The sequence below is a fragment of the Urocampus carinirostris genome, chromosome 14 (assembly GCF_059441175.1).
Source record: "Urocampus carinirostris isolate Australia breed hairy pipefish chromosome 14, RoL_Ucar_1.0, whole genome shotgun sequence".
Taxonomy (NCBI): Eukaryota; Metazoa; Chordata; class Actinopteri; order Syngnathiformes; family Syngnathidae; genus Urocampus; species Urocampus carinirostris.
Window position 1 is genome coordinate 26,590,616 of NC_142362.1, and position 13,667 is coordinate 26,604,282.

The window sequence follows — 13,667 nt, forward strand, 5'->3', positions numbered from 1 at the left end:
GCCAAGTCGAAGTCTGGATTTAAATCCAATTGAGATGCTGTGGTGTGAAATTAAGCGGGCAGTTCATGCTAGAAAATAATTTGCAATAATTTGTTACTTTTGTTTTGCTAAAGTAACATTAATAATTTCTAGATTTTAAGGCATCCAACTTTATATGATTCTGTAAGGTATAGGGTATACCAAAACCAAACCTGACAATCCAATTGTAATGGATTGAAATTGTCGAAAGCGCCATCTCTGTCATATAATGTAGTGAAGGTAATAAAGATTTGCAAAGAGGTGATGTTGTTAAGATCTTATTTGCGGGATTGTGCAGCCCCTTGAGAGTCTTTTGTGATTAAGGGCTGTAAAAGAAAATTTGATTTGACTCCTGTATAAGTAATATGTTTTTGGCAGCCCCAATGCGTGTTAACACAGCAGGCACACATGACACTACTTTAGTCAAACCCTGTGACTAAGTACAGTTCTCTCCAATACCCCAAAAATAACTTAATAAGAAGCTTATATGGCCAAACCAAATGCCTCCGTAGGACCCCTGTGAAATACATTTTGGATAAACTAGGTGATGGTACATATCATTTATCATTAAATGAGTAATGCTTGAAGCCAGTTTCCCAATGACACCATCTGTAGAGCCTTAATCTATCATGTAATGTTCACTTTTACCATTTCAGTCCTCTACAAATCCATCCATGAATACATCCACCCAAGAAAACTAAAGTAATGATGTTCAAACATTGAATCTCAGCCATGTAAAATGCCATGTTTTTAGGACTATTTTTACAAAATAATATGTTGCTCGGTTAGAGAAAATAATGGAAAAAACATCTGTTTATAATCAACAGGGATGGAAAACCAAACACATCAAATATATATTTAACCCTTGATCAAAGCTATTTGGGTCATTTTACGTAAGAGCAAAGTCTAAACCAACTGGTTTCTCACTCCGAACAATAATCAATGAATATTAAAATGGAAATAAAATTGTCATTTCACTCACAACTATGCCTGCAGCTTGTAACAAACATGGGTATAGCGGAGGCTAGCCAAGGACAGTCAAGGCTGGATAGCCAAAGCAGAGGGCTAAACTAAATTGGAGACTTATGATATTCAAGACCAGACATATTACTAAGCCCTCAAAAGTCAAACGTATGTGGAACTGCTTGGTTCCATACAGGAGCTAAATTGAAAACTCAAAGGCATTGGAAGAAGTGTAACAACAGCACAATCAAAAAGGAGACACATCTATCCATCTATCTATCTATCTATCTATCTATCTATCTATCTATCTATCTATCTATCTATCTATCTATCTATCCATCTAAATTCATTCTAAAATCCTCAGGCTTCTTGTTTTGTTTTGAAGGCTCATAAGTCAGTTGCTAACAAGACCACTTAACATTGTCTGTCAGACAGTCTGGAGAGTGCTTACCATTTTTATTGTGATAAACTAATGTGGGACGTAAACGGATCTGTAATGCTTCTTCTGTCTGTATTCGGACCAGGAAGGAAGCTTGTACTGCAAAGACTAATCTAATGCTCCTAGCATGTATGTATCATAATCTATTTATCTCTGGCCTTAATTGAGCCACAGCATTACAGCAGTGAATTTTCAGTCGCGCGGCGAGTGTAATCGGATTTGCATGTGGCTAATCCTCCCCGAAATCTGGAAGATTGTTAACCTCCTGTATCATTATGTGCTAAAAAACTATATATACCTATACCAAGGTCAATACTCAAGTGTAGAAGAGGGTACTTCAACTCTCTTTGCAAATAAATTGGTTTTCTATGTTCACAAATTGTTTTTCGCAATGTTGGATAAAAAAGTTAATGCAGCGCAGGAGAAATGCGTAGTGTAATTCGCTACTTCAACAGAAACTCTCGGTATGACTCCACAAACATTTTTCACAAGAAATAAAAATCAAGCAAACATTCAACTCCGATTCGGTTTGAATGTTTTACAGAATTTAGGAAAAATGTTAACGCAATGATAAACTCTGATGGAAAAAAAGGTGTCTTATATCACTTCAAAATTGAAACAAAATAAAAGGAGTCCAGTTTTCATTGTACGACAAAAATTTCAACAAGCTAACCCTACACTATTTAACACATTACCCAAAGCTGGTTGTTTATTGCACAAAACTATCACCAGATTAGAAGGGGAAAACAAGTAACATAAAATTTCAGGCAGGCTCAAAATCCTGATCATTCATCTTAAGTACATATATTAACAAATCATTCAAGGGATCAATAAATAAACTTGTGTAATGACTGATGCTGAAAAGTTTACTGTGTTCAACACACAATCAAAGGAAAATCAACCTAAGGAAAACAATACTATGAAATAAAAGGTTGGTAAATCGTTTGGCTGTGGTGGTTTGAGAACTTTTTTTTCTATTTATTGATGTGCGTATTCTGAGAACTGTATTGGATTACATTGTTTCAGGTGATATTATTCGCTACATGAGACCAACTACAATTAAGGATTGTGCAAGATCGGGGAATAACCAGGAGATATTTGCAGGGATCTTTCTAGCAGTAATTTTGAAAATCGTTCGGATTGAAACGAATTATTCTTTACCGCAATCACTTAACAAATATGCCTCTAGCTGTTGCTTGTGCTCCACTATAAACCTTTTATTTCTCTGAAGGATGCTAGAAATTCCTAAACTAATAAAAAAAAATACTTTATTTCTTTGAGTTCTTGGAGTTCTAATATGAATTACTAATCCCCCAAAAATTGAATCAATGAACCAGGCCGATTGAAATAAGACAGTCAATTTATTAACACAGAGAATTAATGATAAAAAGCGAGGGAAGGGGGTGCTGGAAAGTCCGGAAGTTACTAGCACAAAAGTTGTCCGCTGTAATGCTAGTCGATTTGGGGAGATTCCCCTGAAAAAAAAAAAAAAAAAAAATAACGCTCATTCCCAAAAACCAGTAAACATTGAGTTGAATCTGAAGCCGTCACCTTATTTGTCGTTGTGGCAAGATTTTGTCTCATGCTCTAGACGGTCACAACGTATGGCCGTAGTGCAGATCTCAAGGACGCAAGGCAGGCCCTCACGGACACTTTAAGTGACCGTTGTGCGAGACAAACCAGCCAGGCAGGTAAAGAAAGAGAGCGGCAATCATTCGGACAATTCTTTTTATATGCAGCAGTGGCGCTCGACTTGATCATGCCTCTTTGGGCGTGGTCTCAGATATGAAATAAATCCCCATATTATTATAACAATCATTGTTTGTTACATCTCTAATACAAAACGAGTATTGTCTTCCCCTTCAAAAATTTCAAATACCATACACACATCCATCCATCCATCCATCCATCCATCCATCCATCCATCCATCCCTACCTACCTACCTACCTACCTACCTACCTACCTACCTACCTACATACATACATACATACATACATACATACATACATACATATCCACTTATTTCCAGCCAGGTTGCAACAAACTCTGCAAAGCCCAGACATCTCCATCCCCAGCCACTTTGTCCAGGTCATCAGGGGAGTATTTTAGGTCAGCTGGGAAACATAGTCCATACAGCATTTCCCAGGTTTTTCTTGGAGTCTCCTGCCAATGGGTCATACCTGGAAATCCTCATCAGGGAGGTGACCAGGCGGGTTCTCTGCCAGATTCTAAAGCCACTTCAACTCTCTCCTCTTGACATCTAGACACTACACACAGTACCTCACGGATGACCAAACTTTTCAAGCTATGAATAAGGGAGAGCCTGGGCACACTGCAGAGGAAAATCATTTCAACTGGTTGTTTCCGGGATCTAGTTCTTTTAGTCATGACCCAACATTCCTGACGATAGGTAAAGGTAGAAACTTAGGTTGACTGGAAATTTGAGAGCTTTGACTTTTAGCGCAGCACCATCTTTAACATGACTGACCTATATAGAGTCTGCGTAATGGCAGATGACAAATATGTTTAAAGGAAAACCTTTATTTCAAGTCAAATTTATTTGTATGGCTCTATAAAAACAGTATCCAAGGGCTGTACAGACCACCATTTAAACACCCCATAATCTGAGCCCCATAAAATCAGAAACCTTGAGAAAAGGTCAAACATGAGGTATACCCTTCCAGGATGAACATAGATATTGCGAGGGCATCAACAGACAATACACAGCCAGCATCAACAATAAGCAAAAGTAATCACTGAAATAGTGCACAAAGTCTAATTGACAGCAACGACAAGCTTCTTGTCTCAAAATCTTGGCCAATGCAACAGGATGTAGCAGAGGGTGTTTCCTTAGATAGATCTTCTTTTTTTTTTAATTATTATCAAATTAAATTTTATGAGCAGGAATGTGCCACTGGTACCTGATCATCTCATCTTGTTGTATCAGGCACAGGTGTCGCCAAGTTTCTTGTGGCTGTTTATCGATTAGAAGAATAGCATAAATACAATAATTTTATAAGGATTTGTTGAAGAAAGACAATACACAAATTGAGATTGGTATGAGCGGAGTTCCTTGTGTTTGTAGTGCATAGTTAATAATTCTTCAATATAAGATATTCACAAGAAGACAGCTGATATTGATACCAAATTATGTTGGAATTACACGTCAGCCTGATACAGCACCAAGAACATCTTTAGTTTTTGAAATATTTCCGTCAAAATTTTTGTAATTGGTGTAATCTATATGCAACGGTTTGTTGATGCTGCAAAGGTAAAGGTCAAGCATTGAAGGGTATTTCAAAAAGATGGGATAGAACAGGTCTATAACCTGTTGCTCCAGAAAAGCTTGACACTTCAACTCCTTCCACCAGATAATTTCACAGGCTAATGTGCAAATTTCAAAATATGAATGATGCCCTCACAGGCGGTGTGTGGATTAAAACGTTGCTTTTTTCTGTCCGTTTATGAGTGTGGTGCCAGATAGGGGACCCATCTGGAGATGGATCACGGAGCTTAAAAGCACCAGATGCAGATTGGCATCGTCCTCTGTCACCTCAGTGCAAAAACCTCTCGCATCTAGATTGTGATTGTAAGCGTGTGTGCGTGTCATTCACCCACTACAAAATTACCAGTCCACCAGTGATGCTCTGGACTATAAGTACCATGAAAATAAAACTACAGTAACAGAAACTTGATATCAGTGCGATGGTTGAAAAATGTCGATAACCAAAGTCGCAAATTGTTATGTGCAACTGGAAATGAACCTGGGTCATGGCAGTGAAAGCATATGCAGAAACCTAACCATTGGACCACTAGCAAAACAGATGACACATTAAAAGATTAAATCTGATCTCATTATCACATTATTTTTACTCATGATGCCAGAAACATATGGAAAAAACAGAAGGTCATCCTGAAATATATGAACACCAAAAAAAAAGACGGAAGTAACTGGTAGGTGTATCTGACGATGAATCAGACTTTAATTTTTTTTTATAAACATCTTTGAGGACGATTTTTTTTTCTCCATCATCTAACGTTTGTTTCTTGCACTGCAAGTAAAAACATGTAAAAATATAGATGAAGCCTAATTCCTTTTTGGATGTCATCTATACTACTAGTAGTAGTGGTTAAGTGTCAGTGCTCTTACTGCCGCGATCCGGGTTTGATTCTCGTTGTATACAATGTTCCAATTTTGGTCAGGGATGTTTTTCGATTGATCAATCATTGCACAAATAAGGCAGTAAACCGTAAAACATCTAGTAGTGACGCCCACATATATAAACTGTGTGCACTTTTAAATTTCTAGCCAAATTGGGGTTCTAAGGTGTGCTTTATGGTCCTGAAAATACGGTACTTAGTTAGGTATGGTACTACAACTAATACAAATAGTGAAATTATACATTAAAATGCTTTATAAATGTGTGTCAATACAGCGTATCGCTGTGGTCATATGCTTAAATGTCACTAAATATAGCTTACAGCACAAGATAGTTTCTTACATGCGGCAAACCCGCTAAGCGCTTTCCAAGCTTTTACGCACGCGCAACACAACATCAACGCAAACATGTGTCGCCCACGAAGGGAGTGGCGATCAACCAGTGGCCAAAACTTGCACCTTGTCTCCGTAGTCTTCGCTTCCGTAGGCCAAAAATTCGCACTTTGGAGAAGATGTCCACCAGATTCCCGTTGCACAGCCCCTTGTTTTTGTTGGGGCTCCTCCGGCGCCGGTTGGTGGAGGGTCGGTCCAAATGTTGCTCCCGTGCCTGCCGCTTTTGCCGGATCAGGCCGCTAGCTATGGCTGCTGCCATTGCCGCCTGTTAGTGGACCCGAACTGCGCACAGGGATGCGCTTCGGGTCCCGCGGTTTACGCACGAAACGGCTCCCCTCCCCGGACACTGGGTCACGGCCCCAGCATGGTTGCGGTCCGCTCCGGTCCAGTAAGTGGGAAATGTCAATTTAGGACTTATTAAAAGGGACAGGAACGCTCCTTGCTGTCCGAACACTACATGATAAACGAATAATTGTGGATCATCCGAGAAATGGTGCGTAATTCCGCACGAAGGCAAAAAGACTTGAAGGCGAGTTTCAGGAAAACAGTATCCGATATAATATTGCCGATTAATACTACAAAAAAGAAGGGGGATCCAGTTGCGGCTTGCAGTGAGATGAGAGGCAAATGCTCTCCTTTTTTCGCTTCTTATCTCAAACCAGACTTGTCTTCCTCCTCCTCCTGCTGCTGCCCCTGTCAGCCCAGCGCGCGCGTTCTCGTTGCTGTTTAAGTGACGCTCGTGCATGTGCACACAACGAGCAGCTATGGGGACTTGGTGTAAGTTTTGTTCCCCCTTTGGAGCAACACGTGCTGTTGAAGTATATTAGCACCATCGTAGGGCACGTTATTGAAAAAAATAATTAGTAACCGTAATTAGATAATTCATCCATCAATCGATTTTCCCTCTGCTTATCTTAACTAGTTTCGCAGATGTGCTGCAGCCTATTACAGCTGTCATAGGACAGTGGGTAGGGGACACTCTCAACTGGTTGGAGTTAATTAATTTAAAAAGTAATTCCTGTACCCCTCAGATGACTGTCACCCAACAGTAGCGTGTTACTCTGAAAGCAACTATCTAGTTAATAATTACTGTATGTACTCACATTGAAGCCGACCCCCCAAAACTGCAGAAAAATGGCTAAACAATGAAAGAAATAAAAGAAATCCTGTACACCAACCTGTAGAAGCAGTGAAGCCTCCACATGTCTTGAGTAATCTTGAGAGCATGCAAACTAACAATTAGCAGAGATATGCAATATACATTTCGTCAATGAGCTTCAAAGCACTGAAATATTTCCTCCTTCATTGCTGAGATGTTTTCTTGTTTTCCAGCCATTGTGTATTGCAAAACACGTTTATTGTGAATTTTGTTCTTATTTTTGTCCCATTTATTTCCCATTGATTTGTTTTCCTGTATGAGCCACACACCCTCCTTAAACACCGCCTACCATTGACTACTGGTGAGGCGTGACATACCACAAAACGTGTGCATTTAAGCTGACCCACTAAATGCAGTATTTGATTTTATAGTTGCAAAAACAGCTTAGATGTGAGTATATATTATATGGTAGAGAGAATATCAGTAGGGACAAATTCTAAGACTCTATGGTTGAGACAATGATATCGTAACTGTATTGAGTTGTACTTTCATATGCCAATTCCATTTAAAAAACGTGATTTTGGTATGTTGCTTTCAGGCTAAGGGTTCATTAACATGTCCTAAGCGAGAACGGGTACCAACTAGATGGTGTTGAAAGTTATGAACTGTTTTCAATAGGTATCATAGTAATGCACCATTTTCATTAATATGCCTTACGGTACTCATCACCCTAAAGGGTAAATTGGTTCCAGGAACGTGTTACTTCGTCTACTGCCAACATTGGTAGGGACCATGCAATTTTTACACACCAAACCACAAAAAATGAATAGGAGAGAAACTACACAACCTGATCATACAAAACAGACATCGTACATATAAGTGTGCCAAACTGCACATTTAAATGAGAGTGAAAACTGATTTAACTTGAATTGTAAATGTGCAAGCATCAGGTCACTTCCCTCCGTCCTCTCCTCGAGTAATATTATACGTGTTATTTTATTTACAAATTCTGAATTGATTATTTCGTATTTGATGTTGTTAAAATTGTATGTTGTTAAAAACCCTATCTGTCGCCAGATTTTTGAAAAAAGACAGCATGTACTTGTTTAAAACTTGAAGTGGAATGTTTTTACCAAAATACGATCGATGAATTAGATGTTGCTGTATTGCGTAGTGCAATCAAAAATGTGGTTTTCAAAGCAAAAGGAAGAATACAAACTACAGAGATTCAAAGTGACCATACCACAACACCACATCGTTTTTCCTTTCAAGCACAAATATGGCAGATAATTATGTCAGCTCCCTCTAAGTAAGCCCCATGTTATGTAAATTTAATACTATTTTTTACCTACGTGTATTTAAAAAAAATCCACGTTTGTATAATAATTCAAATCAATATTGTCTTTATTTGTTTAATACATTTTTTTGTAAACACTAGAAGGCAATTAATTATACACAATGCCCCTTTAAAATTGTACACAATAACCTTGATTTTGTACCACAAAATCTTTGGATGGACTATGCTTGTTAAAAGTAATTTTCGCAACTTAAAACTTTGCCACTCTCTGCCGCCATATCCTGGCTTAAAGTCATGATCACAACCGGAGTTAGCTCATTCCTCAAGTATGAATAAAGTCTTTTTTTCATCTTTTTGAGGGTTCGAATTAGGGTTTGGACTGTGTTCGAAACAGGCTTTGTCTTAATTTTACCATTTCTGGCTACACTAACAAAAAAAAAAGAAAAAAACTGAACAAGCATGAAATCACTCTCCAACTCGTTCCTTCTTCCTAATGTGTTGCAAGTCCCGGAACGACGGTGCTAAAAGTCACATACAAGAAGACAGGTGCGGTGGAAACAAATGATATTGGCCCTCTTAACTAAGTTGGGCAATGTTAACACTTACCTAATAGAGACTATATTCCACTCTTAACCTTTAAAAGACACCTCAAACGATGAACCCAACCTTTAAAGTTTTGCCGCTTTCTTTTTTTTTCAAATTCGCGCTGATAATTGAAACGCATATAAGCAGCAATAATCGATATGCAATATTACATATTCTAGAGTAAAAATATTATATTACTACATCTCTATCAGTGATGATATGTAGTGCAGGTGGTCTTGCATTGTGCATTATCCATTAAGAACTTTGATGGTACATCAAAAGCGAAGACCCTTGTTGAGGATTAATGAGGAACAATGTTGTTGTCAACTGGACAGCCTAGTGTTAAATTGTATGCCGCTTCAGTTGTAACCTACACTTCAGTCCTTCCAAATCAAAGCCCATGAAGTTTGCTTTTGTTTCAGCACCATGGAGAGCGGTATATGTATGTGCACGTATGTATGTATTTATGTATGTATTTATGTATGTACATATATATATATATATATATATATATATATATATATATATATATATATATATATATATATATATATATATATATATATATATATATATATATATATATATATATATATATATATATATATATATATACACACACACACACACACACATAGGGAAACTACAAAAAATTCACAGACCTCAATATTAAAACTCGAGAGAGCCATCTGCTGTTTGTGTCTGTAATTAAAGGCTTGAGACTGCAAAGTGGGGGATGAAAAGGAAGGGTGAGGGCTGTCCCCGGGATCTCTCTATGGACCTGTTGAATTTGCCTAAAACATTATTATTGTATGGCGGAGCTGAGAGAAGGACATCTGTACGTTCATAGTCACACATTATCATTAGCAACAACACTGTATACCCTTCCTGAGATACATGGGATTTGCAGGAGGGGGGGTGGACATCAAGCTGAATATAGATGATGAGGGAATTAGAATTCCCCTAAGTGGTATTACATGTATTTCACATGTTTTTCTCTAAACATGTCCTGTGACTGAGGCGTTTGCATCGACTGGAGGATGCAGTAAAAGGTTGCAACCAGCAGCGGACACTGTCAGACCGTGACAGAGGAAAGCACTGCATGTACAATCAAATTGGGATTGAGTGCTCTGCCTGAGTTGCTGCAGCAAAAAGGAATTCGAGCGATGAGGTATATGAAAGCAGTCAAGCAGAAGACTGACCTTCCGCGACCAGGACCGACAGGTGTGATATTTCACTGCAGCTTTTAACCCACACGACAATTAGCTTTCAACACGAACACCTTAAAACATCGGTAGCAAGGTTTAGGCCTTCAAGCCAAACACATCAATCCAGTTGAAAAAGTAGGGGTGGTTGGGGCTTCATGTCACACTTTTTACACTTGAACCTATTCAGCCTAGGGTGTTCTATATGTAACGGAGTGTAAAATGCATTAATAAATTATGGCAGAAGTGACAGGCTAGGGCACAAGGTGACTGGCATGGCTATAGTATAGGGGTGTCAAACAGGCAGCCCGTAGGCCGGATCAGGCCCACTAAAGAATTGAATCCGGCCCGCGAGACAAGGGTGAGAGAAGCGCAAGAGAAAAACGAACTGCAGGTTGAAATATGTCCACTTGATTCTGCCAAAGCCAGGTGCCTTGCACAAACGCTGTACTTGTATTTCTTTCTCTCTCCCTCTCTCTCTTCTTCTCTTTTTATCTCACTCTCTATTCCTTTCTTTCAAGCTCCCTGTCTCTCTTTTTCAGTTTCTTTGTCTCTTTCTCTTTGTGTGTCATTTTACCTTTTTTGCCCTCTCTTCCTTTTTACTTTTTGTCTCTCTTTTCTCCCTTTTGTTTTCCCCTGGTCACGTTCTCCCCTTCTCTCTTTCTCCCCTTCTCTCTTTCTTGCCTTCCCTTGTTCTATTTCTCTTTGAATTTATGTATTTTTCTTTCTTTCCCCCTCTCTCACTATTTCTCTTTTTATCTCTTTTGTTTCTCATGTTCTCTCTCTCTTTCCCTCTCTCATTCTCTCTTCTGTCTCACTTTCATTGTCCCCACCTCTCTCTTTTTCTCTCCCTCTCTTTCTCTTATTTCTGTCTCTCTCTTTTTCTTACTCTCTAATCTACTAGTCCGGCCCTCAAGAGAATGTTTGTTGTATCATGTGGCCCAGAGCTAAAATGAGTTTGACACCCCTGCTTTAGTACCTTCCTGTCAGTTCTGCATAACCGCGTGGTGGGTGAGTCTCATCTCTTCAATCATCTGAGTGTTGATTAAATTTCTGTCAATTATTTTAGTTTGTAGTCCCTTTGTCAATGTGTGTTTATCTCTTAAGGAATACTTTAAGTGTTTTGAGCTGTTATTTGTGTCTTTATTTTCACTTAATTGACTTCTCTTCAAATTTTAGGTATGCATGAATGTGTGTGTGGACCCAGATCATTTGATGGCAATCGAATACAACATTGAAATTAGCCACACTGTATTGCTCCTTCATTGTTGTCTTTATTTTATTGTGGCTTTTTGTAATTTGCGCTTTTGGGAATTCACGTGATCCCATGTTTTCTTAAGGCACCTTTATGAGTGGGTCACAGTGGTGCACTCTAAATATTAATTTTCTTTTACTTTACGATTGTTCTTATTAAAATTCAACTATGCGATCACTGTGTTGTTGTGTTATGACAGTATTTCATTTTATGTTGGTGATTGTTGTAAATCAGTTCCGCAGGTGAATTAAAAAGATAAAGAACCCATCCACCATTGCACTTTGTGACACTGTTTCAGTTGAAAAATAAAAAGGTAAACATTTGCATTCCACCCGGCCTTTGTCCTGTGTTCAGCAAAGCCAACAGCATTGGCACACCGTGTTACATATACTGTACAGTGTGAAGTTTTTTTTGGAAAAAGACTTTTTTTTTCTAAATTCCATTCATGCAAAAATAATAAATGACAGACAAAAAGGGGAAAAGTTTATGTAAAATAATAGGGATATCTGCATATACATGTCATACTGTATTTCCCTTTTTAATCCGTAAAAACACCTTTTCTTCAAATTTGCTTTGAAACACTCAGAATTTAGGTAAAAAAAAAACATGCATGTCAGGTTAATTGGCAGGTCAAAATTGTCCCTAGGTGTGAATGAGCGAGTCAATTGTCTATCTCTGTGTGACCTGCTGGCAACTGTTGAGGTTGTCCCCTGGCCACTGTCCAAAGATGGCTGGAATGGGCTCCAGCACCCCCGCGACCCTACTGAGGATAAGTGGTTGAAAAAAATGGATGGATAGATGTATTTACATATTATTGTTGTATGTAGTCAATTGACCTTAGTTTGCCAACCCCAGTGCTAGAGTGTTTGACCCTCTCCCCCTTTGGAAAGCAATAAATAACATTTGCCTATGCAGTATCTAAGAATTAAGACCTCGCCAAACATATTAGCTGAAAGCTAATGGGATTTTTCAGCGTCAGGACACGTGGGTACATTTTGTAGCTTCAATGTTGAACAATATCAAAACCTGTGACCTAAATACTGTGTTTTTAATTCAATTGCATCGATGTAATGATCTGGCAGATACTAGGCGAATGTGTGTTGGTGTAGCGTTATCTCACATGTTTACAACGAGGGTCACCGTGAAAACCTACCACCAGGGGGCAAGCCAGACCGGAACCAGGACCTGGGTTACCTCACCCCTCGCAGTTCAGTTTAAAAGAACCAGCTAAGCAGGCAAGAGGTCCAGTCAAACAAAGAGCACTGGACCAAATCCTGGCCTGCAAGAAACTTCTTACCCAGTCCAGGATTGACAAGCAACCAGAGAACCTTGCTAGGGTCTTTCTCTCTCTATCTCTCATAGAAGCCTCAAACCACCAACACCCCTTTCGGCTTTAACACACTGCATTCCGTGGTCCTATTCCTGACCGGGTCTCCAGCCTTCAGGATCCCTCACCCCTCAAACTGTACCATCACCTTCATCGAACTACAGTCCAAATCATGGAGCTAGGTTTTGGTCTTGGTGTGACCTTAAGGGGAAAATCAAATTGCAATAACCTAATAATCAAGCCATTGTCGGTTTCTATCTAAATGGTGCAAGATTCCAATTTTGATCCGTCTTTGTTTCCTTTTTTGTTCTTCTTTGTTTTGTGTTTAGCTCGAGTTTCTTCTGTAGGATTAGTAAAACAAAACTCCATAAATTCATAAGTGTGTGTGCCTTGATTTAAGTATATTGAACTATCAAAAAAACAATACAAAGAATTCACTTAAAACTGCTATGTAGCCAATCGTTTGAGTTACGAGACTGAAAAGGTTTTTTCCGTTTGCCTGATATAATTAAGTCGAGACGCGTTTTAGAAACAAACTACAAAGACAACCAAAAAAAAGCAATCAAGATATCGAGCGCACACGTACCTACATTTTTTTTCCTCCTGCACGTAAATGCACGAGCCTCCATGACGGTTCCATTCCAACGCTCACGTAAGAAGAACACTTTTCCTTCCCGGTCCCCCGATGCTGGCATTTATACCACCTCGACTCTCAGCTAACACGGTTACGCTTAACTTGACAGTTTACTCCCCTGAGCACTTTGTGGTTATTTGCTTAGAGTCTAGCACAACTTTACAATTTTATGTTTTAATTCATTGAATATAATAGAATTGGTATTTCCTGACACAAGTTCGGAACTATCGAATATCACTGATCGAAAAATAATACCATGTATGCCAGGGGTGTCAAACTCATTTTAACCCGG

At 38.9% G+C, this 13,667-nt stretch overlaps 1 protein-coding gene across 2 annotated transcripts in view; it reads right to left on the minus strand.

Moving 5' to 3' along the window:
• fgf14 (fibroblast growth factor 14) overlaps positions 1-13,667 on the minus strand; it is a 158,879-nt gene that overhangs the window by 55,399 nt on the left and 89,813 nt on the right. Inside the window, exon 1 of one of the 2 annotated variants that reach the window (XM_088352139.1) lies at positions 6,040-6,659. The exons of the other annotated variant lie outside the window; for it this stretch is intronic. Coding sequence (XP_088208265.1) covers positions 6,040-6,232 — 193 coding nt within the window. The 5' untranslated portion in view covers positions 6,233-6,659. Of the gene's footprint in view, positions 1-6,039; positions 6,660-13,667 lie in introns of those variants that run through there. 2 annotated transcript variants of the gene reach the window in all.